This window comes from Manis pentadactyla, chromosome 19, assembly GCF_030020395.1.
Source record: "Manis pentadactyla isolate mManPen7 chromosome 19, mManPen7.hap1, whole genome shotgun sequence".
Classification (NCBI taxonomy): Eukaryota; Metazoa; Chordata; class Mammalia; order Pholidota; family Manidae; genus Manis; species Manis pentadactyla.
Window position 1 is genome coordinate 257,408 of NC_080037.1, and position 26,996 is coordinate 284,403.

At 38.5% G+C, this 26,996-nt stretch overlaps 1 protein-coding gene across 14 annotated transcripts in view; it reads right to left on the bottom strand.

Annotated features, from left to right (window-relative positions):
- PRRC2C (proline rich coiled-coil 2C) overlaps positions 1-26,996 on the bottom strand; it is an 86,668-nt gene that overhangs the window by 57,773 nt on the left and 1,899 nt on the right. For 12 of the 14 annotated variants that reach the window (XR_008994951.1, XR_008994952.1, XM_057495087.1 and 9 more), the window contains exons 2-4: positions 2,635-2,800; positions 1,681-1,858; positions 295-407 (exon numbers count right to left, since the gene is read on the bottom strand). Coding sequence is in view for 12 of the 14 variants with exons in the window: in XM_057495087.1 (XP_057351070.1) it covers positions 295-407; positions 1,681-1,858; positions 2,635-2,746 (403 nt within the window). In the remaining 2 variants the exon portion in view is untranslated. The remainder of the gene's footprint in view (positions 1-294; positions 408-1,680; positions 1,859-2,634; positions 2,801-26,996) is intronic. The other 2 variants (XM_036901298.2, XM_036901208.2) reach the window with 1 other exon arrangement.

A 26,996-nucleotide genomic window follows, 5' to 3' on the forward strand; every position in this document is an offset into this window, starting at 1 on the left:
GATGGGATGAGCACGGGTTCTAGCAATTTACACAATGTCTGGGTACTTTTATGTCTCATGGAGCTGAAGGCACAGGTTTTGTCTGGTCTGAAAGACTCCTTTTTAAATTCCTATCAATAGCTCACACGTGGCTTTTGAACCAAACCTTAACTAGCCCACGAGACTAAAAGACGCTTCATACCCTCTGACAATGTTATGCGCCCCTGCCAGAACACAACCGTCCACCCCTTATCTCCTCACAGCTGTTCAGTGACTACCAAGCCTAACCAGTGTCCCCAGCTCATGTCCACTTACCATCTCCTTGCCCACCTTGCTTGTTACTGGCCCATGATTTGGGAGCAGGTGCTACTTCTGGGGGAGCTGCAACCCCAGGTGGTTTTGGCTGTGCTGCTGGGACTTCTGGTGTTCTTAAAAAAATATGAATCCATTATTTCAGATATTGTATGTTTAAATAAAATAAGTACTGTATTTAAGGCAAACCTGTGTGCAAATTATTTTGGCTACATATTTACTCATAAATGCACTCCCCACAAACGTTTTCCCTCTCCAACATTCCTTTAAATGAACTAGAGCTATTTCATCCCCTTTCATTTCTATGTTTGAGTAACCCAAGAACCACTTAGGTTTTCTCATTTTGTAAAAAAAAAAAAAAGAAAGAAAGAAAAGAAAAACTAATCACTGAACATAGCTATCAAAAGCCTGTTTTGTAGGAGTGAACACTGGTAACTAGAAATAACGTTATAGATATACATGCTGTCTGGACTGGTGGAATGAGCCAGAGGCTAAGGCTAAGAAAACTCTCCATTTTTTAGCCAGTCGACAGGTACACCACTGTACCTGTTACCGCTATTCAAGAGGTTAACAACAACCTGCCTATGCATCCCCATGAATAAAAGGTGTTTTAAAAGGGTCTACAGCTCTATTCAGTATTTGTGATGAGTTAATGTTTAAAACAAAAAAGGCAGTTACAAGATTTAAGAAATGCAATGTTTCTAGCACACTCAGCTGGAACTGACTTGCTAGTACAAGAGTTGTACAAACAAGCAGCAAAGAACACTAAGTCTTTGATAAGCTTTACCCAGGTAGTCACATTTACTGTATACAGCTCCTCAATCAGCAGTACAGAAATTTGGTGACAGACATAGGCAAAAAGCAGCAAGCATATAACTGCTTATTTTTTTTAATTATCACTATTTAACTTGGTCATTCAATAAACTAAGCCCCGCACAATCCTTGATACCTAAAGTGCTATACATTCGCTGAATGGATTATAATTAAGAAGGACATTATTAGTTCTGACTCAGCTTTCTTTGTAATTCTTTATTCATTCAAAATTACTTGAGCACCTACAACATGCATGAGGCAAAGTTTCAGTGTACCAGGAAGACAGAAACTCTCAGCATCATGCAAATAATAGAATAAACTCTTATTAATCATTTTCAAAAGAGAATGCCTGACAGTTTATAAGACATTAAGATTAACAACTGTCATCTGTTCACGATGACATATGGAAATACTGCCACAAAACCACTTGTGGAAGGAGCAATCACAAGCTGACACAACAACTGTAAAAGGCGCGAGATGCGTGCACTCACAGCACACTGAGCACACAGGAGGGACTCAAGCATGAGTGCCCTGCAAAGAAAAGGGAGAGGATCCACCCTTCAGCTGTTCACTCACTTTTCTTCTTCATGCTGCTCCTGTTTTGATGCCCATCCTGTGCCATCTTTAGGTACAATGTTCACGTTAGGATCATTGCCTTTGTTTTCTGCTTTGAGACTTGGGAGGTTAGCAGGTGGAGGCATACGCCGTGAAATACCGACTTTTCCAAGACTCTGTAATCCATGTCGAGCTGCAACTGACGATCAATAACATCAACTTTCTTTGAACATTTATTTTATTACCCATTTTATTCTTAAAACAACATAGAGACACAACAGGAATTAATCTTGAACTATTCTCTTTAATATTTTAAATTTTAAACTAAGTCACACACTAGCAACATAATCCAATGTATAAATAATATTAAAATAAACTATCAAGCTATTGAACAGATACTTCAGAAATTCTAACAATGCAACCCTACACTCCACCAAAGGAAAGCAAATGACAGAGCTGGTTTTGTAATTTCTCAGGGAATCTATTTCAAACTCAAAACTGAGTATGGTGAGAATAAATATGCTGACTTTTATGCTCATAATAAACACTGCCAATGTACCATACATGCCCGTTTCACTTTTTACTGTAAACACTGGGTCCAAGGTGTCAAAAACAAACCAAACCCCAGGACTCTACCCTGTGACTAAGCATGGTATTCAGTGCCCAGCAACACATAGCTGTATGCCTACCAAACTCATAGACTACTTTTGGAAACCACAAGTTCTACTTATTTTCTATTGACAGCAAACGGAGGGGGGGGGGGGGGGGGGGAGAAAGTATTTTAAAATATATGTACATATGTCCAACTGTAAGATACTTAATTCGTATCCCCTGAGAAATGTATATATACATAGCAGCCCACACAGACAGGGGTTGCACTCCATGGGTCTGGTATCCCCCTCAGGGCAGCAGCCCTGGTGTGCCATTTACAGTAACAAAGCCATCAAAATCACAAATGCCACTTGATTTACTCACCTGTGGTTTTCTGAGTTTCTAATGATTTACCCTTGTAAGTATTAAACAAACTGAGAGTTGCATACTTTTTCCCATCCTTTGCTTTTGTGCTCTGGCCTGACTTCTCCGACATTTCGGTGGAAACTCATCGAGTCCAAAACCTCCTGCCACACCCCTTAAAACCAGTCTTGAGGATGCACATAAGAAAGAGAAATGAGAAAAACTTTAGATTTATTGGCTTACTTTAAAAAACTCAATAAAATGCTCATAGAAATTCTGAAGAACAAGAACACTGAGAAATGAAACTAAACTTCAATAACTCATATATAAATAATAATTTCATTAAGACCTGTTTAACACTGTCAAATTCCACCAAATTACAACACAACAAAATTAATCAGAATAAACTACCATGTTACTCCATGATATATTAATCATTTATGGCTTGTCACCAACTTTTTCATAGAGAATAAGGGTTTTAGTACATTGAGATAAACAGTTCATACAGTGAATCTACAGAAGCATCTCTATTTAATAAACACATATTCAACTTGATAGGTGTGAGATGACCGGCATGAGCTTGCCCATATGGAACACAACCACGACAGAAGGGCGACATCACCCCCTACAAGCTGCACACCCGTGTTTTCAGGAAGTACACGTCTAACAAAGTTCTATTAATTTAACAGTTTAGAATGGAAAGAACATTTCTATTTCTTCTGCATTCTACAATAAGTAGAACATTTCTTCACAAACCCACAGTACATAAAAAACATTTTCTATTTAATGACTACAAATTAAGTGTTCAAGACATGGTGTGCACTCGTCCAAGCAAGTCTTCGTAAATCTGAGAAGCTATCAGGAGTAAACAGTATTTCAATGAACATTCATACAAAACAAAGAGAATTTTCACATTTGGAGCTGATGGACCCTAATCTTGGAGCACTTAACTGAAAACTAGTCTATAAATAAAAAAGGGAGAAAGATACAAATTAGCTCTCGTACCATTTCTCTTCAATTTAGTGAGGTTAGACCTTGTCAACGTTACGGATTTGAGTTCTATGTTGAGCGGTCAGGGTGGGAGTGGGAGTAGAACAGAAGACGGAGAAGTCTACCAAGAAACCTAAACAGCTGACTGCACTGAGGACCGGAGCATGGGAGTTAGACAGTACAGAACAGGAGTGCCACGCAAAAGGCATTCAGAGTCAAGAAATGCTCTGAAGACCCTACCATTTAAAACTGTCCCTACGTCTTTGGCTCTACGGCTTTACATTTGTCAACTGTGGAATAAGCATCACGTGCAGAGATGTGATTTTATATGTACATGAGCACACACACTCAGTATGTGTGCAGTTCCCTAAAATTCATCAAGGATTTTCACATCTTTGATCTAATTTCAGTTTAACACCTTATGATTAGTTAGAATTCTGATTTTACAGACAGAGAAACTCATGTTTAGAGGTCAAGATGATACGAAACCAAGGCTTCTGGCTCAGTCCATCCCAGCACGCCTGCCACCGCCTCCCTGCGTACTGTACTAGCCATTCAGTCCTCCGAGTATACATTTGCAGTAAGCCACCTTTTCTCTAGATAAATTGTGAAAAGGACTCACCTGCAACCAAAAGAACTACACTAACACACAGGCTGACTGCCATCACAGAATGCATGTAAGTAATTATATCCCAAGGGGGCTAATATTGATGATCATGTTTAGAGACCTGAATCCCCAGAATCTGGACTGTTGACACATTTTCACCAGCAACACAGACAAAAACAGGAAGAATATTCATCTACAGTTGGCAAAAGGGACACTGCATATTCACTAGATGAAAACATTAAGATTCAAGGTGATCTTTATTCAGGTGGGAAAAAAAAGGTAACTGATGAAGTCAAGGAAAACAGCCAATGTGTTCTTTCACTCTCATGTGATGGCACTTAAATACCTGATGATCTGCAGGCCGCCCGAAACACTGCCATTACCCAAACAACGCTCTCAGTGAGACCTCAGACACCCACACCAAGAGGGAGGCACCAGGGTAAGAAACTCCTCAGGCTTCCTAGGGGCAAAACTGCAAGCCCCCTGCACCCGTTTCTAAGAGTTCCCTTTCCTCCACCTACTGTGGCAGAGGTTCTCAGCACCTTCATAGGAAAAGTGTTGAGCGGTCAGGTCAACATTCTCCTGCCCCAACCCAGACCTACTGTGTCAGGCTCTGAGGATGGGGCCCAACAACCTGCTCTAACAGGTCCTCCAGGGGAGCCTGAGGGACACACAAGTCCAGGACCCACTGACTTACAAGAAGATATATTCTAAGCAGTGGCTGTTCATCCTCGCTGCACACTGAAACAACCTGGGGATTTTAAATATGCTGCTATCTGGGGTTGCGGCTGGAGCCTGAGCCTCAACCCTTATTCTGAAAGAGCTCCTTAGGTGAGTCCCACATGCAGGAGTCTCCAGTCACTGTACTGAACGGGGTGCACATCTCCTCCCACCCACCCTTCCTCCCGCACTGCTTGTCCTGTCTTCACTGTTCTCTTGTCCACACTGTTCTCTGTAGGGAATTCATCTACTCCTGTGGCTTCAACTACCAAATTTGTACCTCCACCCAGAACTCCTCAAGAATACATCCCACTGCCTATTTACATTTCAGCTTTGTTTTGAATAAAATCTCAGCTTTACCTAGAACATTGGCATCTACACTATCTTAGGGTTTCAGAAGGAAGCCTACCAAATTTCTGCACAGCATGGGAAGAAAATGATTGTTTAAAAAGTTAAATTGTGAGTCAACAGAAAATATCTCAATATTTGACAAAATGTCAATGTTCTGTAAGAACTCAACAAATTGAAAAAAAACTTGAAGAAATCCCCAAATTAATGCTATCACTAATTCAGTACAGAAATAATACCAGTAAGCAAATGTATGATATTCAATTTCAAATGTAAACAAAAACTGACAAACTAAGATAGGGGCTTCAGCTTGTCCATATGCTTCAACAAAGAAAATAATGTAACATTACACATTTTAACCACAGGGTGACAGAATATCTCATTCAACTCTAGCCTTCACAAAACATTAGTGCTTGGATATAATCATAAAATGAACCTTAATTTTCCTACTTAAAAAACAAAACAGTTTTCCTATAAATTATAAGGAATTTCCAAATACAAAAAAAGAACAAGTAACTGACCCTTAAAGTTGCAAAATACATGTTCTACATAAGGTCGAAGTAAAAGTTCCTGCAAATATATTATAAAATTCATGTTTCAGTAGTTTTAAGGTTCAAAATTTTATAAAAAGTTTCTTCTTCCACTATTAATAAACTATTGTCTGTGTCTGTAATAATACCCTTCAGTACACACACTTTTCCCAGACAAAAGGTAAACAAAATACATACTGTGTATACTCTTAGGTGAGAAAGGTGGACAAAGAATTAGCTTCTTAGGCTACTGGAGCAGAGAATTTATGGTTTCATATACCCGTTTTTTGTTTTATAGTAACTACTGTACCAGGAAAAAAAAAAAGAATTAAAAATAGACATTCAAGTTAGTGTAAATGAAATCGAAGATCATTCAGTCAAAAGATAAAGACAATTAATCTACCCACTGTTATAAAATATGCATTTCTAAAGAACAACCAATCCAGATAAGCACCATCAAGACTTGGCTTCCCTCTGTTTATTTTAATGTAATTCCTATTTTGATGCGTGAAATGAACCAAGAATCATGGCAAAGTAAGAATTCTCTAAAAAAGTAACGATCAAGCCTAATAGGCTTACGCTTTCAGCCAAGATAAATAAGGACCAAATTTACCTTCCCTGCTTAAACAACTTAACTCAAAAGCTGGACAAAATACACATACATATATACACACATACATAAATGCTTATATACAGTCCAGTGTAAGTATATTCATACATACATATGTATTTTTGTATCTACATATAAATAAAACAAGAGCTTAAGACAATGAACACTAGACAAGGAAGGATAACAACCCCTAAAAGATGGGAAACAAAAAAATCGAACCCCACGGTTTCCTGAACTTGTTTCCTGCCTGAAGAGCTCCCAAGTCACGGCACTGAGCAAGGGGCTCAAGTGGGGCTGGCAGGGCCCCTGGGTTGAAGAAATAAAGCTGAGGGTTCAGAGTGACCAAGGCTGCTAGGATAAAGTTTTTTTATTTTTGTATCATTAATATACAATTACATGAGCAACACTGTGGTTACTAGACTCCCCCCATTATCAAGTCCCCACCACACACCCCACTGCAGTCACTGTCCATCAGCGTGGTAAGACACTATTAGAGTCACTATTTGTTTTCTCTGTGCTATACTGCCTTCCCTGTGCCCCCCCCTACATTATGTGTGCTCATCATAATGCCCCTTTATCCCTCCCTTCCCATATCTCCCGCCCCGCCCAGTCCCTTTCCCTTTGGCAACTGTTAGTCCATTCATGGGTACAGTGAGTCTGCTGCTGTTTTGTTCCTTCAGATTTTGCTTTGTTCTTATGCTCCACAGATGAGTGAAATCATTTGGTACTTGTCTTTCTCTGCCTGGCTTATTTCACTAAGCATAATACCCTCTAGCTCCATCCATGTTGTTGCAAATGGTAGGATTTGTTTTCTTCTTATGGCTGAATAATACTCCATTGTGTATATGTACCACATCTTTATTCATTCATCTACTGACGGACACTTAGGTTGCTTCCATTTCTTGGCTATTGTAAATAGTGCTGCGATAAACATAGGGGTGCATGTCTTTTTCAAACTGGCCTCCTGCATTCTCAGGGTAAATTCCTAGGAGTGGAATTCCTGGGTCAAATGGTATTTCTATGTTTTAGTTTTTTGAGGAACCTCCATACTGCTTTCCACAAGGGTTGAACTAGTTTACATTCCCACCAGCAGTGTAGAAGGGTTCCCCTTTCTCCACATCCTCACCAGCATTTGCTACTCCTAGTCTTTTCTATGTTGGCCATCTTAACTGGTATGAGGTGATAGCTCATTGTGGTTTTAGTTTGCATTTCCCTGATAATTAGTGATGGAGCATCTTTTCATGGGATATAGTATTTTAAAGAGAACCATAGAGACAGAATCCTTAAGATCTGCAGGAGGTGCCGAGGTATTTAGTACAGTACCAACCTGCACGTGTGTGAATGGATTCTACACAATGCCAGTAAAGAACCACCCAAATAAGCAGCAGGGAGCACAGAGCCTGTTGCTCACAAAGGGCTAGGAATGGTGCCTGTTTTTAACAGCTAGACTTAAAGACCTCACAGGTCGTCATTGGGTAGAGAACTCAGAAATGCCTTGTCTCAGTAGTGGTAAAAAGGTATCCTGAAGTAAACACTGCTCTGGTCCTGCCAAACAAATATTAAAGCAACACTCAACAGGTTCAAACTGTTTCCCAGTTATTGAGTCCCAAACAAATTTAAGGAATATTTATTAAAAAATGAAAATACATTCCACACCCAAGAAGGTAAAATTCATATTATGGGGTCCAATTAAAAATTATCATGCAGAAAAAGAAGCAGGAAAATATGAATCATAGTAAAGAGAACACTCAACTGAAAACTAATGCAGTTGACCCAGATGTTAGAGCTGGTGGGCAAGAATGCTAAAAGTTATGTCATTATAGCAGTATTCTATGTTCAATAAATAAGACTAAATACAGAGATGTGAAAAATATTTAAAGAACCAAAAAACGTACAGAAATGAAAAAAACACACTTAATCCATCAGCAGCATTTTACAAATTGTTTAAGGGAAGGATATGGAACTTGAGACCATAATAGATCAAAGACAATGAGAAAAAAAAACTTTAAAAAAAAGGGTGAAGAAATTCAGATGGCCAACAGGCACTTGAAAAGATGCTCCACATTGATAATTATCAGGGAAATGCAAATTTAAAAACCAAAGAGATAGCACCTCACACTAGTTAGGATGGCCAACATAGAAAAGACTAGGAACAAACAAATGCTGGCGAGAATGCAGAGAAAGGGGAACCCTCCTACACTGCTGGTGGGAATGTAAACTAGTTCAACCATTGTGGAAAGCAATATGGAGGTTCCTCAAAAAACTAAAAATAGAAATACCATTTGACCCGGGAATTCCACTTCTAGGAATTTACCCAAAGAGCACAAATTCTCAGATTCAAAAAGACATATGCACCCCTATGTTTATCGCAGCACTGTTTACAATAGCCAAGATATGGAAGCAACCTAAGTGTCCATCAGTAGATGAATGGATAAAGATGTGGTACATATACACAATGGAATACTATTCAGCCATAAGAAATAAACAAATCCTACCATTTGCAACAACATGGATGGAGCTAGAGGATATTATGCTCAGTGAAATAAGTCAAGCCAGAGAAAAAAGATAAATACCAAATGATTTCCCTCATTTGTGGAGTATAACAACGAAGCAAAGCTGAAGGAACAAAATAGCAGCAGACTCACAGACTCCAAGAAAGGACTAATGGTTACCAAAGGGGAGGGGTGGGGGAGAGCGGGTGGGGAGGGAGGGAGAAGGGGATTGGGGGGTATCATGATTGGTGCACATGGTGTATGTGGGGTCACAGGGAAGACAGTGTAGCGCAGAGAAGACAAATAGTGACTCTGTGGCATCTTACCACACTGGTGGACAAACACTGCAATGGGGTATGGGGGGGAGACTCAATAATAAGGGTGAATGTAATAACCACACTGTTTTTCTTGTGAAACCCTCTTAAGAGTGTATATCAATGATACCTTAATAAAAAAAAGGTATCAGTAAACCCTGACACAGCTTCAAGTAGCCTAATCTTTGTGTAACTGGAACAGCCCACTGAGGGACAAGAGAAAGAAAATATGGCCAAATAAAATGACCAAAATGTTACAAATTTGATGAAAACTATAAACCCAGATCCAGAACACCCAACAAACCCCAAAGCCTAAGAAATATGAACAAAACCATAAGAAAGCCATTATAATCAGATTGTTCAAAACTAATGAAAAAGAGAAAATCTTAAAAACAACAAGAGATACAAGCAGAAATGACAGAATCCTAGTCAGAAACCATGCAAGTGAGAAAATATTGTAACTACATACTTGAAGTATTGAAAGGAAAAAACCAATAACCTAGAATTCTATACTCTGCAAAAATATTTTTTAAATGAAGACTCAAAACATAAACAAAAAGGTTTCTCAGACATAAGAAAGATGAAAGAATTCATCACTAGAAGACAGTATACTATAAGAACTGATGTTGAAAGTACTTTAACAGAAAAAAGATACCAGACTGAAAGCATGGATCTACAGAAAAGAATGAACAGCACCAAAAATGGAACTGAGTAATATGTGAATTTTTTTTTGTATTTAACTATCTTTATCCAAGAAATGCAAGGCTGGTTTAACATTCAAAAATCACATGTTCCCCTATTAAACTAACATAGAATGGCATGATTATCTCAAAAGATGCAGAAAAATCATCTTTCAAAGGCCAACATACATTCCTGATAAAAAATCTCAGTAAACTAGGAATTAGCCTGATAAATGGCACCTATGAAAACCTATTTTTAAAAGCCTATTAAAAAAAAAAGGCAACATCATACTTAATGGCAAAAGACTGAATGTTTACCCTTGTTCTCCCAAAGACCACAAACAAGGCAAGGATGTGACTCTCACCACTCTCTCCACAATATACTAGAAGTTCTAGCCAGTGCAGTAAGACAAGAAAAAGAAACAAAGGAATTCAGATTGGAAAGGATGAAATAAAACTTTATTTTCTGACATGACCATATATGCAGAAAATCTGATATAGCACCCAGAAAAAACTAATAGGACAACAGAGCTTAGCAGGGTTCACACCAGATCAATATGCAAAAGTCAAGTGTACCACGACATAGTAGCAATGAACAATCAGAAACTGAAATTAAAGGACAAGTTACAGCAGCAATTAAAACAGGAAATACTTAGCAATATATGTGATTTAAAAAAAAGCTACCAAACTTGTATACCAAAAGCCATAAAACATTAAAGGCCTGGATAAATGGACATATGTACATGAGTCAGAAGACCCAGTATTAATCCAAAAGAATACCAAACAAAATCTCAGAATTTTTGGGGGGGATGGGAGGAGGAAGGGAATTATTTGTCAAACTGATTCTAAAATTCATCAAGAAATAGACAGAACCAAAAATAATCAAAAGAACTCTGAAAATAATAATAAAATACAAGAAACAATGTCACCTGATTTCAAGACCTGTAAAAGCTGCAATGAAGACAGTATGGTATTGGTGTAAAAATGGATAGTTCAATGGAACACGACAATGCCTAGATCTATAAATATATGCAGCTGATCTTTGACAAATGCAAAGAAAATTAAGTGGATACAGGATAATTTTCTCAACTAACAGTGTCGGAGCAATTAGGTATACATAATAGAAAAAAATGAACTCTGATCCATACTTGATACTACACAAAACCCAAAAATGGACCATAGCAAAGGGTACAAACTAACAGAAGAAGAGTAACTTCTGGAGATCTAATGCAAAGCATTATGAATATAGTAAAAAATATTGTATTATATACTTTTTAAGAGACAAGATCAAACGTTCTCACCACAAAAAATAAAAATTATGTGATGTTGATAGAGGTGTCAGCTAATGCTATGGTAGCAATCATACTGCAATATATAAATCCATCACATTAAATCAACACGTCATGTATCTCAAACTTACACAGCTTTGTATGTTAATTACATCTCAAATTTCTTAAATAGACCATAATTAAAATGTAAAACCTAAAACTTAAGAAAACACAGAAAACCTTTGCAGCCCTCAGTTAAAGATTTCTTAGTACTCTAAATGCACAATCCAAAAAAGATATATTGGCCTTTTGCGTTTTGAGAATTTTTGAGAATAAAATGACAAGCTATAGTCTGGGAAAAAACATCTGCAAATCATGAATCTGATAAAGGACTTTTATTCAGAACATACACAAAGCACTCAAAACTCAGTAAGAAAACAACCCAGTTTTCCAAAAAGGGCACAGGATTTGACACATCACCAGATTTAGACAAAAGGCAAATGAACACACAAGAAGATCAGCATTTCAGCATCATTAGTATTTGGAAAATGCAAATTCAAATTACAGTAAAATACCTTCACACATTAACTGTACTGGCTAAAATTAAAGAATTTTAGCAAGTGTTGATAAGGATGTGAAGAACTACAACTCTCATTGCCTGCTTATGGAAATGTAAAATACTACATTTTGGGAATGTAAATTCCCAAATGTCAATACAAGGCAGCTTCTTAAAAAGGAAAACATACACCAACTTTATCACCCCCATTCCATTCCTAATACTTTACAAGATAAATAAAAACATATGTCCAAAGACTCTTACTCTGGTTCATAGTAGTTTTATTTGTAAAAGGCAAACAATGGAACAATCCACCTGTGTACCGAGAGGCGGCTGGATGACCAACCTCTGGTGCGCTCACAGCTAGATACACATATGACATGGATGAATCTAAAGTGATTATGCTAAATAAGACACTTGATTCCCCACATACACACCACACCTTATATGAAGTTCTACAAAATGCAAATGTACATACACAACCAAAGCCCATGGGTGACTGCCTAGGGATGGGCACGGGACAGGAGGCTCCTCATCTGACTGTGGTTAAGGGTTTCAGGATGTGCACATACAGTACTTACCAGAGTACACTTGAAGTAACTACAATTTATTATGAGTCAATAAAGGTTACATGTATTTTTTAACAAAGATCCAGGACTCCTAGATCCTATACAAACAAGAGTAGTACCATTCAGATGGCAAACTAAAGAGAACAAGGGATTAGAGCTGAAGTATAATTAGAGGCACAAATTTAGTTTTAAGTATAGATTGTGATTTATAATATCATATTTGGACTTGGTTCCCATTCTGGCACAAGGCTCCTAATACAGTTGGAATTTCCTTAAAGATGAAGAGATGAAGGTGTCTTTTGTTACTCATAACAGACCTCTTTACACCACACCAGTGTTTATGTATGTAGTGACTCTAGGAAAACCCCTACAGATGTGGGCGGGTTGCCAGGAGAAAGTGACCAGAGGCTGGAACTGTCAGCTCCACCTTTTTCTCCCCCAGGAGGAGCTGGAGTTGAATTTATCACCAATGGCCAATGATTTAATAATCATTCATGCCTCCATAAAAACCCCTCAACTACTGGCTGGGAGAGCTTCCCTGAGGGTGGCGCACCACAAACTCCATGGGGACAGAAGCTCAAGTGCTTTGAGATCCTTCAGGACCTGACCCTGTGTATCTCCTCATCGGCTGTTCATTCATACCCCTGAATATCTTTGTAATAATAAACTAGTCATCTAGTAAATAATTTGTTTTTCTGAGTTCTGTGAACTGCTCTATCAAGTTATTCAGACCTCTGCTCTCTTAGCCAGCCAGCCAGCAGCACAGGCAAAGGTAAACCACCCGCACTTTCCGTAGTATGTGAAGGAGGGAGGAGCAGTCCTGTGGGGTCAAATGATATCTCCACATGGACAGCATCAAATATGACTTAGACTGCAGGACACCTAGTTGGTGGCTGGAGAGCTGCTTCTCGGTATGGGGGAACCATCCCCATCCCTCCCCTCACCACACACACAGTGCCCGGAATGTCAGCAGTGGGATAGAGCATTAAGAGTACAGGAAACATCCAGGGATACATCTTTATATAAGGAAAAGTAGGAGAGCAGGGAGGGAAACAAGCTGGCAAGGCACGACACTGGAAAGACCCACAGCCCTGAGAAGGAGTACTGAGGAACGGGTGATAATAGAGCTGATACTGAGGCAGAGAAAGAGAATAAGCAAGGAATAGACAAATAGTGTTTTTGGTTCTGGGGTTGATAAGAAAGCAGTTTAAGACACTTGTGGCTACAAATAGCCAAAGAACAAAACTAGAAATGTAGAAGAGATCTGACTGGAAATGAAAAACAAACCCATCTTGGATAAAGGAGAAACTCAAAATCAAAACTGCAAAACTAACACAGAAAACACCTCAGATCAAATACATGCAGTGCACAAACACACAGTACAGAGAGATGTTCTTTAAGTACTTTCAATATCAGACAAAACCTAAGTGTAAAAGCTTCCCAAGAAAGTAGGAAAGAAAAATCCAATTAAAATAAAAAACAGAACAATAAAAATTAAGTTCAAGAGCTGGCTCTTTTGGGAAAAAAAATCAGTGAGCTGAATCACTCTAATTTTAGGTCAAAACTAAGACTGAGAAAGAAGACATAGAAGACACACATGAAGAGAAGGCTTGAGAAGTAAGGGCGCTTTCTAGGAAAACAGGAATTACCAAATATGGGTCAAAATAAACAGGTATATACAACAGGAAAAAAAATTGTGATCTAAAATCTGCCCAACCTGCAGTCTCTGGCCCAGGCGGTCTAACAGAAGTCTGGCACTGCCTGACAGAGACAATTCCGCACAATTTACAATAATCTACAGGCAGGGCTTGGCAGAGGAAGGCCTGTGGTGGGTTTGTATGGCCTGGGAGGTAACAGCTTAGAACCCAGCAGGATAACCCTAAAGTGTAAGAATCTCTCCTAAAGAAATACTAACATGTACAAAATACACATACAAGGATATCCACTGCAATATGGCATGCTGTAGAACTTATTTCATGTGTCAGTCATTAAGGGGTCCATACTTTGAAACATTTATTGCACACCTACTATATACTACTTTGTGGACTGGAGATGTAAGAGACAAGAATCTGTTACCATGGGGCTTACTTTCTAGTGTGGTGATCCCAAAAATCGGTGAGAAACATCAATTCCAACGGTGACAAATGCAATGAATGAAACCAAACAGGACAACATGAGAAAGTGAGGTGTTTTAGTAACCTATCACTTAAGGCCCCTCTGAGGAAAAGGCTTCTGACTGGCTCTAAGGGGAAAGGCAACAAACAGCTTCAAGGCTAAAGAAAAAGCAAATGCAAAGGCCCTGAGGGCCTGATACGCTAATGAGGTCCAATCTCAAGAAAGCTGGTAAAGTAGAAGCTAGTGAGATTTCAAGGGAAAGAGAAAGTTGGATGAGGCATGGGAACCCACTGGATTCTGAGCAGAGGCATCTCTTGTTTTAACAGTATCATTCTGGCCTCACTGTGGAGAACAGACTGTAAGGGGGCAGGGAAAGGATGTAAGGCCACGGGAGAGGTCAGCAGCCTAGGAACAAGACAATGTGGCCAGGACCGAAAACCGGAGACTCAGATACAGGAGGCTAGGAAAAACAGGAGTCAAGGACGATCAGAGTCCTGACAGCTGGGCATTTGGTGGTGAGGTGGCAAAGGCCAGATTTAGATTTATGCAAGATGCAGGAGAAGGGGAATTAAGTGCTCTGCATTAGTCACATTTACTTTGAGGTGTTTAATGAAGACACCCAGAGGTTTCTACAGGTAGACGCTCAAGATATGAAGTAAAAAAGTGTAGTACGTGATTTTTTTTAAAAAATAACATACACTAAGTATGAAAGACATAATATGCATGTCAAATATGAAAAACCAACAGAATCATACCACATATAATCAGAGTAGACACTCCTGATCAAAAGGGACTTTGTTATACATATCGCAATATCTAAGACTAAAAAAAAATATAAGTATACTTTGCTTTTGTAACAGAAAGGAAAAAAACAAATGTTCTAAGGTTTAATGACGTGAAATGAAAAAATTAGTTTGAAGACCAGAAAAAGGAAAAATATGTACAATGTATTGTTAAAAAGAGAATTTAAAAACCTCCTCACTGGCATTACACATTTCTAAACTACACAAGAATATTAACAAAGACTACAGTTAAATAAAAGCTAGTTGAGGAATATGAGCTCCTTGACTTTTCCTTATCTGCCTTGTGATTTATGAAACAAATAGAAATCAGAGAAAGTATCAGAAAAAATGATCTACAAACACATGCACGTTGAGTACTTTAAGTGAACATGCACTGAGTGTGCTGACACTACTGTCAGCAATCCAACCCACACCCTGGAAGGTGCCAGCAAGTATGGTAATGCCTCTTTCTTGAGCGCTGAGTAATGGGAACCTAGCGCACACTTAGAGTAGCGTTTCCAAAGGATAAGATGCCTTCTTTCTTTGGTGTCCTTGTCCTTTGGATACTAAAACCTTAAATAATGAAGCCAATGTCCTCTTAAAGGCCACCGGAATAACTGCTATGTACTCCGAATACAATTTAGCAAAGCAATCCTGCAAAGGTTATATACAGAAACAGTCTTCTGCAAGTACCTCCCTACTGCTGCAGTGAGGACAGTCCTTCAACAACATTTATACAAGTGCTCCAGGAACTTGGAAACTGTTAAATGTTGTTGAGCGGCCAGGGTATCGTCATGAAAGACAGACAGTGCCCCTGCCTTCATGGACCTCTTACTAATAAATGAATATATAGAAATGAAAAAAAATCAACTGAGTAATGGTGCAGCGGAAAGAGGGAGAGACTCTGGGTGGATGGTGAAGGCGCAGGAGGTCATATCTGAAAAGGTGACAATAGGTAAGAAACTTCAGTCAGTGCTTCTCAGCCCAGAAAGGTTTTTAAACATACCACAGTCCAGGCCTCATGCCAGACCAATTAAGTCAGAATTTCTAGAGCTAGGTCTGGCAATAAATAGTACTCTTTGCAATCTCCCTAAGTGTCTCTAAAGCATAGTGACAGTTGAGAACCACTGAAAAAACCAATTTTGATCTGGGAGATGGTTCAAGTGTAGATCATGCCTGAGAGAGAGGCAGTAGAGGAAGTCAGAGCAGACAGAAGGCAGATTTTGCAAAGCGTAGTAAGCTAGGCTAAGAAGTATTGCCCAAGTTTATTCTACATGCCATGAAGAGCCACTGGAGGGAAAAATTAAAAATCAAGAATCTCAACCGCTGAGTATATGCATGACTGCATTCAGAAGACCCACATCTTTAGTACCATAATGGTACAGTTTACATAATTAGTAATTCAAAAGCTCAATAGGAGCACTTTTTTTTTCAACTTGCTAGCTTCTGATTTCAAAACACGTATCTGCAGTTATAAGAGAACTATCTGCCCTATTTGGAATTTAATTTTGAAAAGCTTTTGGTAGCTGTATGTTTTTAAGAATTTTTTTTTAATATTATTATCTTGCTTACTATGTACCTAAAAATCTAAGTCATTCAGGGCTGGCAGGTAGTCTGCAAAAACCAAGCCTTCTGAGTAACATACCCTCCTATTTAAGAGGAGAGTGTGTTATCATTTTTCTAAATCTGAGGCTCTAAGACTAACTGGGCAGTGCTGGTAAGAACTTCCCTTTGAAATTACACGTACAAAACATGTGCAGATGCATTTTCCTGAGTTTGCACAATGAATACGTATTACCTTGTACACAGATTTTTTTAGGAGTCAGGAAAACATTAAGCTGAAAGGAAGAAATTAAGAAGAAAAAAGTCTGGGTTTTTAAAGCAAACAGATTGTTTCCAAAAGATCTAAGGGAAATTTAGAAGGCAGAAGTTTATTGTAACATAAACATACCTTTCAAAATGAAAGGGTGACGCTAAACAGTGGCAACAAAAAGGTTTTCATGAAAGGACAGCCATCAAGACACTGAAAACTTGTGAAAAAAGATCTGTAAGGGGTTTGCACATCAAGAGCTGTGATCACTACAATTCCTTCAGTGCCAAAAACAGTAAGACTTTATGGTCACTCATTTACCATCACAAAAGGATTTTAAAGTATTTAATATAAAAAACATTAGTTTAAGTGGTATTTAAAGTCTAGTGTATTAAAAAAATGCGTTTCACACTGCTAATTTGCTAAATTCAATTAAATGACATAATTATCTTTCTGGCCACGATGGGCTTCTAAGTATCCAAGTTCTGTTTACCTTTTTCTTCATTATTATGTTGAGAGTTATTTCCTCTGAAAAATACAGTACAGTGTCCCACTGATTTAAATAGCTAACATAAAAACAAACTGTGACCACTTCCAGATGAGCATATGGTACACACTCAACAAATGTTTTATGGAGCAAATGAAGGAAGAATGTCTAGTTGCAGTCAAATAATCACAAATGGAAAGGTAAAGAGCTTCTGTGTGGGCTACCTTCTCTGGTGTCTGTGGCCCTGACAGCTCAGTCCGTCTCCCTCTCACCCTCTCTGCATCAACGGAGACACGCCTACGAGCACCGCTTCAGTCAGGGTAACCCCCAACTTTCCTTCAAGCCACAATATTGAGACATACGTTTTCAATTGTCTGCAGAACAAAATACCCTTACTTAAACGTTGTGACAAGAACAACAGTCAAAATGTTGAATTCTCCTATTCACTTACAGGAACAGCAACACCCAGTGCCCTGTAACACCAGGCATTATTAGGAACAACAGAAGAGATACGCTGTCCTCAGGAACTGAGCGGAGGAGCAGTTTGGAAATTGGAGAAGGCTGGGAGAGTCCTGGCAAAGCACTGGGTGGAAGACACTACCCGGGAGAGCACAGCTGTGACGGGCACACTGAACCCAGGGGGGACAGGACCAGGGACAGTGTCCCTGGCTCGCGGCTGGGAGGCTGTCAACACCCAACAGCACATGCAGGATGGGGCGTGGTGGGCAGCGCACAGCAGAGGGGCTGGGCAGGGGATCAGAGCTGTGCCAGCCAGGTGTGAAGGAAAGCAAGGGCAATGGGGGTGCTGCCTAGAGAACGGTGAGCACCATTCCACGGGGTCTACCACGGAGAGCCAAGAGAAGCTGCTGGAGGAGGAGAGAAGGGCCTGACAGTTTCAGTGAGGTTGAATAAGAGCTCTAATAGTAATCACTGAATGCTCACTGCGTCCAGCTTACTACGGTCTGCCTCGGTCACTTAATAAAAGCAACAGGAGAAAATGTACTGAGGGAGAAAATTGGAGGTATAGGAGCTTGTGACTTGAACTGAAGGTTTCAGGTGACGACCTGCAGATAGCAGACACTGACAAGTCAAGCACACATACTGTGTGACTGAGTGTATGCATATGAAGTGAACACACAGGCAATGAAAAAAAAGGCAAGCCATCAACATTCAGAGAATATGGTTGAGGGAATATGGGAATTCTCTGCACTGTTTTACATCTTTTCTGAGATTAAATTATTCCAAGAATAAGTTTTTTAAAAATAGCTCACCTGCTCTCCCAAACATGGTCCTCTACCCAGTGTCACCAGAACATGTGATTTCCTAGACATCTGATTTCAACCTCAAACATTCTACAATTTTCCTAGACATCTGATTTCAAATCGAGTAATCTTTGACATTTCGCCCACTTCTAACATAAAGAGGGATCCAAATTCTATACATTCTAATTCAGTAATGTCTCTGGAAGCCAACTTTTTTTTCCACCCCAAATCTGAGCTCTAGAGATACAGTATAATTTAACAATATCAGATTGGGAATAAGAGCTCAAAACCCAAATCACCAAAATTTGCCAATGAAGAAACCGCCTTAGAGAGGTGACATAAGTTGCCCATAACTCATCTAGCTAGGAAGCAATGGGGGCCAATTAAATCCAGGCTTACCACCAAAGCCAGTGCCCAAGATACCTCACCACATGAAAATCACAATTCAATTATCATTTTAGAAGAGATACACATCAAACCTTTAAAATATGTAAGAAATGTCACCAGAGGTTAAGAGATTTTAAGATTCAAGTATTTATTACCAACATATACTCCCTTAAAATACAGAGCAAAATATCAAAGAGAAAAAATTATAGCAAAACACAGTAATATCTGTATTAATAAAGTATCCATATGTTCTAGAAATGTCATTTGGAAGTACAATAATATAAAAAGTATAAGAATCAATGCATTACAGGCAGAGGACAAGTACCAACAACGAAGCAAAACTGAAGGAACAAAACAGCAGCAGACTCACAGACTACAAGAAGGGACTGGCAGTTACTAGAGGGAGGGAAAAGGGAATTGAGGGTATTATAATTGACACGTACGGTATGGGGGGGATCATGGGGAAGACAGTGTAGCACAGAGAAGGCAAATAGTGACTCTTGCAGCTCTTACTACACTGATGGACAGTGACTGCAATGGGGTATGAGGGGGACTCGATAATATGGGTGAATGTAGTAACCACATTCTTTTTCATGTGAAACCTTTTGTAAGAGTATATATCAATAATACTTTAATTAAAAAAAAAGAATCAATACATTATAGATTGTAAAACAGGGGGCACATACTGGACTGTGCCCCCCTCCTAAATTCATATGTTGAAGCCCTAATGCCCAATATGACAGATGGTGTTTTGAGACAGGGCTTTGGGGGAGATAATTAGATTTAGGTGAGGTGATAAGGTTGGGGACTCACAACGGGATCAGTGGAAGAGACGCCACAGCTGTGCCACGTGAGATCACAGCTAGGAGGCAGCCATGTGCGAGCCAGGAAGGGAGCCCTCATCGGCAGCTGACCACGCTGGCTCCCCGATCTTGTACTTCCAGCCTCCAAAACTGTGATAAATTTCTGTTTAAGCCACCTAAGTTTATGGTGTTTTCTCATGTCAGGTGGAGCTGACAATGACATGGGGGATTGATGTATTAACTTCAGAAAACAGCATTTTGTCACTCAAATTTTAACTAAATTTCCTTTTAAAAACAATCAAGACATTCTCACATTCCTTAGAGCTACAGGTGCCAATCAGCCTTCACAAAATATAAACTTTCTAAAGTTCACTTTTAGATGAACTACCCACAGTTGATCTTAAACACGTAAAATATTAGTCTTTACACATTCCTCCTTAAATAAATAAGCACAAATGAGAATTGTAGAATATTTGAGATTGAAAATTATTTTAAAGAATGTGATCAAATAAAGTAATGTGGTCTAAATAACTAATAGACTGGGTCCTGTCCTTTTCAAAGTGTTTTGTCAGGAACCTGAATGGAGACCCGGAAAGCAGTTACCACATATGATACATAAACCTGAAAGGGTAACAATGCATTCAATTAAAAAGGGTCTTGGAATGCTAGGGTGAATTAGATCTGATGTAAGAATAAACAGTTACACAGCCATAGCTCAAAGACTTAATTTCATAAACAGAACACAAACCCAGCTCATATGAGGCAGTGACAGCACTGCTCTATAAAAGTCGCTACTTTAATAGAAATCCAATGCGCCAATCTGGAATTTTAGCAGTTCCACTCAGTTTTGTGTTTATCATACTGTTTACAGTATTGTACTAATCTGGGCTTCATTAAAAGACACATACAAAAAACTAAACTGAATACAACAGAAAACTTTCTAACACTTTTTTTCTTCTCCTAGGTGAAATAAGCAATCTTAAAATTAAACTCATGGTTTTCGGAAATTTAAAATGAACCCTACGTTCACAATTTGCTAAGCAGGCCACAGAGCTGTGACATGAAGTGGCCTGTAACTTTGACGGGCACACAAAATCTGCACCTGGAGTGCCAGGAAGTACATTAGAAGGTACTCCGGGGAAACAGACATCACCCTCTCCTGCTGTGCAGCTATCAGCAGGGTTTGTCTTCTTTTTCAGAGATACAATAACTCTTCTGAAGAGATACATAACTTTGTGGGGGGATAAAAAAGCTCCGAAAGGAAAGTCAAATCCTAGTGCAGATGATGGAAGAGAAAAGTGAAGAGATCTGAATGCTATTACAGTGTTCAAATATTAAAAGATACGAATGTTAAAGGTTGACTATAGTGTCCTCCTGGCCACCCAATGCATGATGCATTCAAGCAAAAGCAAGAAACGCCTTTGTCAGAAGTAAAGATAATTCTTGCTTTGGGTAAGAAGTTGAGCCAGTCAATTTCTAAGGTCATTTCCATCTCTAAATGTTACAATCACTTAGTAATCCTAAACTTAGAAATGAATATTTTAAGATCCCATCTGATGTTACAATAGTAAAGCTAAGAATACCAACATATGTTGAAAGCCTCTACTACAAATAGCACTACAGCAAAAGCATTAAAAATTACCATTTTTAAAAACAAGTGTAATATAAATAAATCTGTTGGAGTTCTAATCAGAATGGTAGAAGGGCTCAGGCTGTTCTTAGAAACTGAAACATGGGAATAAAAGTTTAGCTATCAAATCTTCTGCATGACAATTTACTATTCTAGCAAAGTAAAGCTGTGTGTCTACAACTGACTCAGTGAAGTGACTGCCAGAGCACTCTTTTTGACAACTTACAAACTTTTAATACTGCTTAATATTACACAATTACTCCTCTTAAAACTGATTCAGTTTAAATCCCAGCTCTAACATTTAGTAGCTAGGTGTTTTGTTTTATAGCATAATTATGGCATATGCATAATATGGCATAAGCATTTCCCTAGTCATTAAATATAATTCTCAATTTTTATTTCCTCATCTGTGGGCTGTATCTCCTAGTTCGTCATGAGGTCTAATTAACAAAGGATGTATAAAGCTCTTCAGTGTCTGGCACTTCATAAGAGCTTAATAAATGGTAATAAAACTTACACATCGTAAGTAAAACCCAAACCATAGTTTCTTAGTCAACTTATTTTTTGCAAGGCAAGTACGCTGGATGTTATGGGAGAAAAGGGAAGCATACTCTTCAAGATGCTCATTTGACATCCTGAATTATCCTAAACCTTTCATACAACTAAAGGGCTGCCTTCAAGGGTTAGACTTTTAAGTCTGTAAATACAGAGAAACGGTTAGTGGTCCTCCCCACTAATCACTGGCTCCATTCCTCTACCATTAAAATGTCTGCCCTGAGACATGGAAGCCCACCTGTCTGTCTTCTACTTTCTACTTTCGTTCTTTCCATGTTTTCAAATTCATCACAAATATAAACCATACAATCAAAATATCTTTTTCTGGTCAGGAAACCAAGCCATCAGCGCATGTTGACTTTTAAAATCCTTACTTGAAAGTTTTTCTTCAGCAGGAGATGCTTTCTCTGCTTCTAAAATGTCAGAAGACTTTGATTCTACAGTTGGAAAATATTTCCTCTCTACATTCTGTACTGTAATTGTGGTGTGGGCTACATTAATGTACATATATTAAAATTCATGGAATTGTGCACCAAAAAATCCAATTTTTCTTTATTTTTAAACTTGTACACCAATAAAACAAGTCTCCCCCCCGCCAAAAGCTACACATCATTGACATTATTTTCCTTCTTTTAAAATTCCTCTTCTCTTCCACTTTCCCAACCTTCAGAAGTTAATTCTATACTCCTCATGTATAAGTGTTCTTCAATGGAAATCTACTAATTTAAACCCAAGTTACTTAAAATACAGGCCACGTTACCATAGTCATAGTGCCAAAAGTTTAATTATAATTGGAAATTGAAAAACTGTAAAGTGGTTTTTTGAAGATTGAATTAAGTATAGCTTTACTCATATATTCCTTTTAAAATCTGACATCTATGTATATTTTAATATTGTTTCTGTTACTAGAAATATTTAATGACCTACAATGCTTATGTTTAAAATACATTAGATAAACTGAAATTCTGTACTTGCCCAACTACTTAACCCATCTTAGCAAAAGGTTCTAATCATTTGATTCCTTAGTGACCATTTCTCCAGTCTCCCAGTTGCTTCTGACTTTGTTCTAAGGGTATCCTTAATATGTCTCCTTAAGGAGCCTTTCAGAGCACTGGCATCCTCAGGGCCTCTGAGCAAACAGAGAAACAACCCCTTCTGGGAAGACACAGGTATTCCTCTTGATGAGGGGCTGATGCCTTGGGACAGAAGAGAAGTGAAGATACAATTTTCCCTCGGAGGACTAGTCAGGGCACAGGACTCTGAGCAGAGTATGGGCCTCCTTCAGCCTGGCATCTCTGTGCAAGGCACAAACTGCACAGCCATAGGGAGTGGCCCTATACTTTCAGAGTATTCATTAGGAAAAAGAGAGGAAGGAAGATCAGTGACTAGCTTCTCCAGACACACGTTCCCCAATCACGTATGCATCCTTCTCTTATGAAGCAAACTCAACATCTACTCAGAGATCTTCCTTTACCTTCAACTTTCTAAATTTTACATGGCTCTTTCTGTTTTAAATACAGTCAACTCATGTGATACCAAATATTAAATTCAAAAGCTATATGAAAACACATTTAACGGGATCTTTGCAACAATTCCCTGTGGTAGGGTAACAAGTGTCATCCTTACTGCAGATGAAAACACGTGTTCCCCTGCTATCAAAGGTGAGCATCCCTGTGAAATCTTTCATAAACCAAAATGGCATAAAGTGAAGAAGCATTACCATTAATTTATATGGGAACATTTTTTTGAGCATTTACAGACTCCCAAAATAACTTCTCAGGCTTTCCTGACACCGTAGGACACATTCTGCTAATGGATGAACAAAAGAAAGATGAAGCCCAGATGCTCACAGCTATGATAGCATGCTGGGATGCTCAGTGTAGTTCCCAGGGAAGGAACTTGGTGGGGCAAATCCCAGCTGCTCGAGGTGCATGGTGCCTCTGGAATGGCTAGATGCAAAACAAACACTGAACACTATTTTCACTTTTTTGTAAAAGCAAAAACCCACTTTGGACTTCTTTAGGTTAACAAAACCAGGTACTAATGCAGGTCTTTGTAAAAGCTAAATGGAATAATATAAACTTTTAAAAAGCTGGGAATACCTGTACCTAAAATTTGAAGGAGCCGAGTCATTGCTCCCGAAAGGCAGCAGCTGGCACAAAGCGACAACAGCACCGCACCCAGGATTTTAAGGTCCTGGTCCACAGCTCATTTGAAGAATTCAACCTCTCTCTGCTTAACCTTTCACTCTCATTGCTTGACCTAAATTTCTTTAGGATCATAAAGCATCCCTCAGCCAAAGCCAAAGGCCACTTCTCATGTATTTTTCTGAACTCTGCTACATCTGGCTGTAATATTCCTATTTTTTATATTATCATCTTCCACCTGGACTTCTGTAGTGACTCCCTTCTTCACTAATTCATTCTTGTTCTCCTCCGTTTGCCATAGATTGTCTTTTAGACATCCTGTTACATTTCTAATTAAACCCACTCCACTTTGCAGTCCAAAATGGAAACAGTTGTCCCATGTATAGTGAAGGCTCTAATTTATATGTCTATTCCTGTAATGCTGCCATTCCTGTGATGAATCCACTTCATTCTATGCTTTCATCACTTCTGGCCTTCATTAATTCCAACTGTTGCCTGATCCTATCCAGCATTCATTTCTTACAGAAGTTAGGTCCCAAAGCAGGGAATACAAAAGACTACTGATAGTTTATTAGATGATTTTAGGTTGTCCACAGACGAGTATTTAAAATTATACATTCATTTAAAAACATGTTGGCAGGTGGGGAAGTTTATTAGATGATTTTAGGTTGTCCACAGACGAGTATTTAAAATTATACATTCATTTAAAAATAAAAACATGTTGGCAGGTGGGGAGACAGACATGACTGTAACACCAAATAATATGTAAATTTTTATTTTAAATTCATTTAATTAAAAGATAAAATTTTTTAAAGTTGAATTAAAAAAATATTAAGACAGATGGCCTGAAGATAAAGCAAAAATTGTAAATGGCTTAAGTTTGGGAAATACCGGCCCCCAGGAAATCCGTGTAAGCACAGAAGTTAGGCACTCAGCCTCTGGATCAATGACTCAAATCCCACTTACCTTCAAACAAATTACTTAAATTTATTTAAACCCCAGTTTTCTAATTTGTAATGGGGACAAAATAATCCATCTCCCAGGCTCAGTGTCTGGGCTAAGTGCTCAATGATAAGAACAATTACAATTATTCTTGGTCTCTTCAGGCCATCATGCCCTCACTTGTAATCAACTGGGCACTCGATCTATACTAGACAATTTTACATATATGAATTTTCTGCCCCATATTTCTCTTACCTGTTTGTATACCTTTATCTTCCAGTATGAATCCAAAGGTAACATGGTAACTTTTAGTATTAATCCTTAAAACTGTGAACATCTTGGCAGTCGGAACCAAAAGTCACATTCCTGATTCACTGGGCCTTACACCATTAAAAGAATCTTTAATGTTTGCTAACAAATCTAAAAATTAGGAGGAAAGTCTGATGCAAACAAATCTCACAAGGCATAGTAAACACAAGCTATTGAAAGCAACTATTCTAATGGGCAAAAAAAGGGGAATGACAGGGTATTCTTTTGCTCCCGGAAGATATTGGTCAGTTGAACCTTAGTTCTATTCTTTTGTATTTCCTAATTAATCTTATTCATTCAATAAGACACAATAAAATCTAGGTATATACCAACTACTGTACAAGGTGACGAGGACACGGAAACCACATAGTAAAGGAAAACAGTCTAATATCAGAACACAAGCAAGTAAACAGAAAATTACCACATAATATGCTAAGTAAATAATACCCAGTATTTTTTTAAATACTAGATAATGCTCCACAAATGCTGATTACATCTCGTCCTCCTCTAACGTGGAACACCTCGCCATGCGCATTACACTGACAATGACAATTTCATTACTGTGTTTAGACTCTAGGTATCTGCTAACATTATGTAAGTTCGTTTGCTAAGTAGACAATCACTGAAACTCAGTCAATAGCCCTTGTTAGATCTGATTTGCCAGAAAATACATGCAGGTACCCACAGGCCCCAAAACATGACTGGCATTCTGTTAAGCTAATGCAAAGTAACGACTAGGAAAATAACTGGCAAAATGATCGGTTTATACTTAGCCTTTCTGGGGATTGTGGAAAAACACAATAGAAAATTCATTGAAGTTACTCTCCAGAGAATACTTTTACACAAAATGTCTTAATACATCGATGACATTATTGTGAAATTTAAAATGTTATGACACAGCAAGTTAATTTATTAATTCTCAAGACTTCTGAGCAACAGTTAACATAGCCTGAGATAAGCTTTCATTGTTATCCTATGCGTAAGGTGAGAAGTCTCACTTCACTGAAAGCTTACCAGTTGTAACTCAGTCAGACACAACTTCTGGGTCGGGTCTCCTTCGCTATAGCAACAGGGTTCTGTACCAATCAGTGTAACATTTTATAAATGTTCAATAATAACTGAAGCAGTGTTTAGTGGGCAGAAGAAAATCACTCGGAGGGATAGGGGACATAACATAACCTTCAAAGACATTTTACTAGTAAGGATAGTGGGGTGGCATAGGGTTAAGGGGGAAACAGGCTGTAATGAGCCAGATGTCTACGTTTTCAGCTATGCTCAATATACTGATCCCAGGGTTACTGACTGGAAAGCATGAAGAAATTGTTAAGAAACAAAATTCAGCATGTATTTAAATATGTATATTAACGTCTAAAAAGTCTTAAAAAAGAAGAAACTATTTTTAAGTTCTCAAAGAATATATACCCCACTGTGATAATGTATGGACTACCTGCTGCTTGGAAGAGACATTTT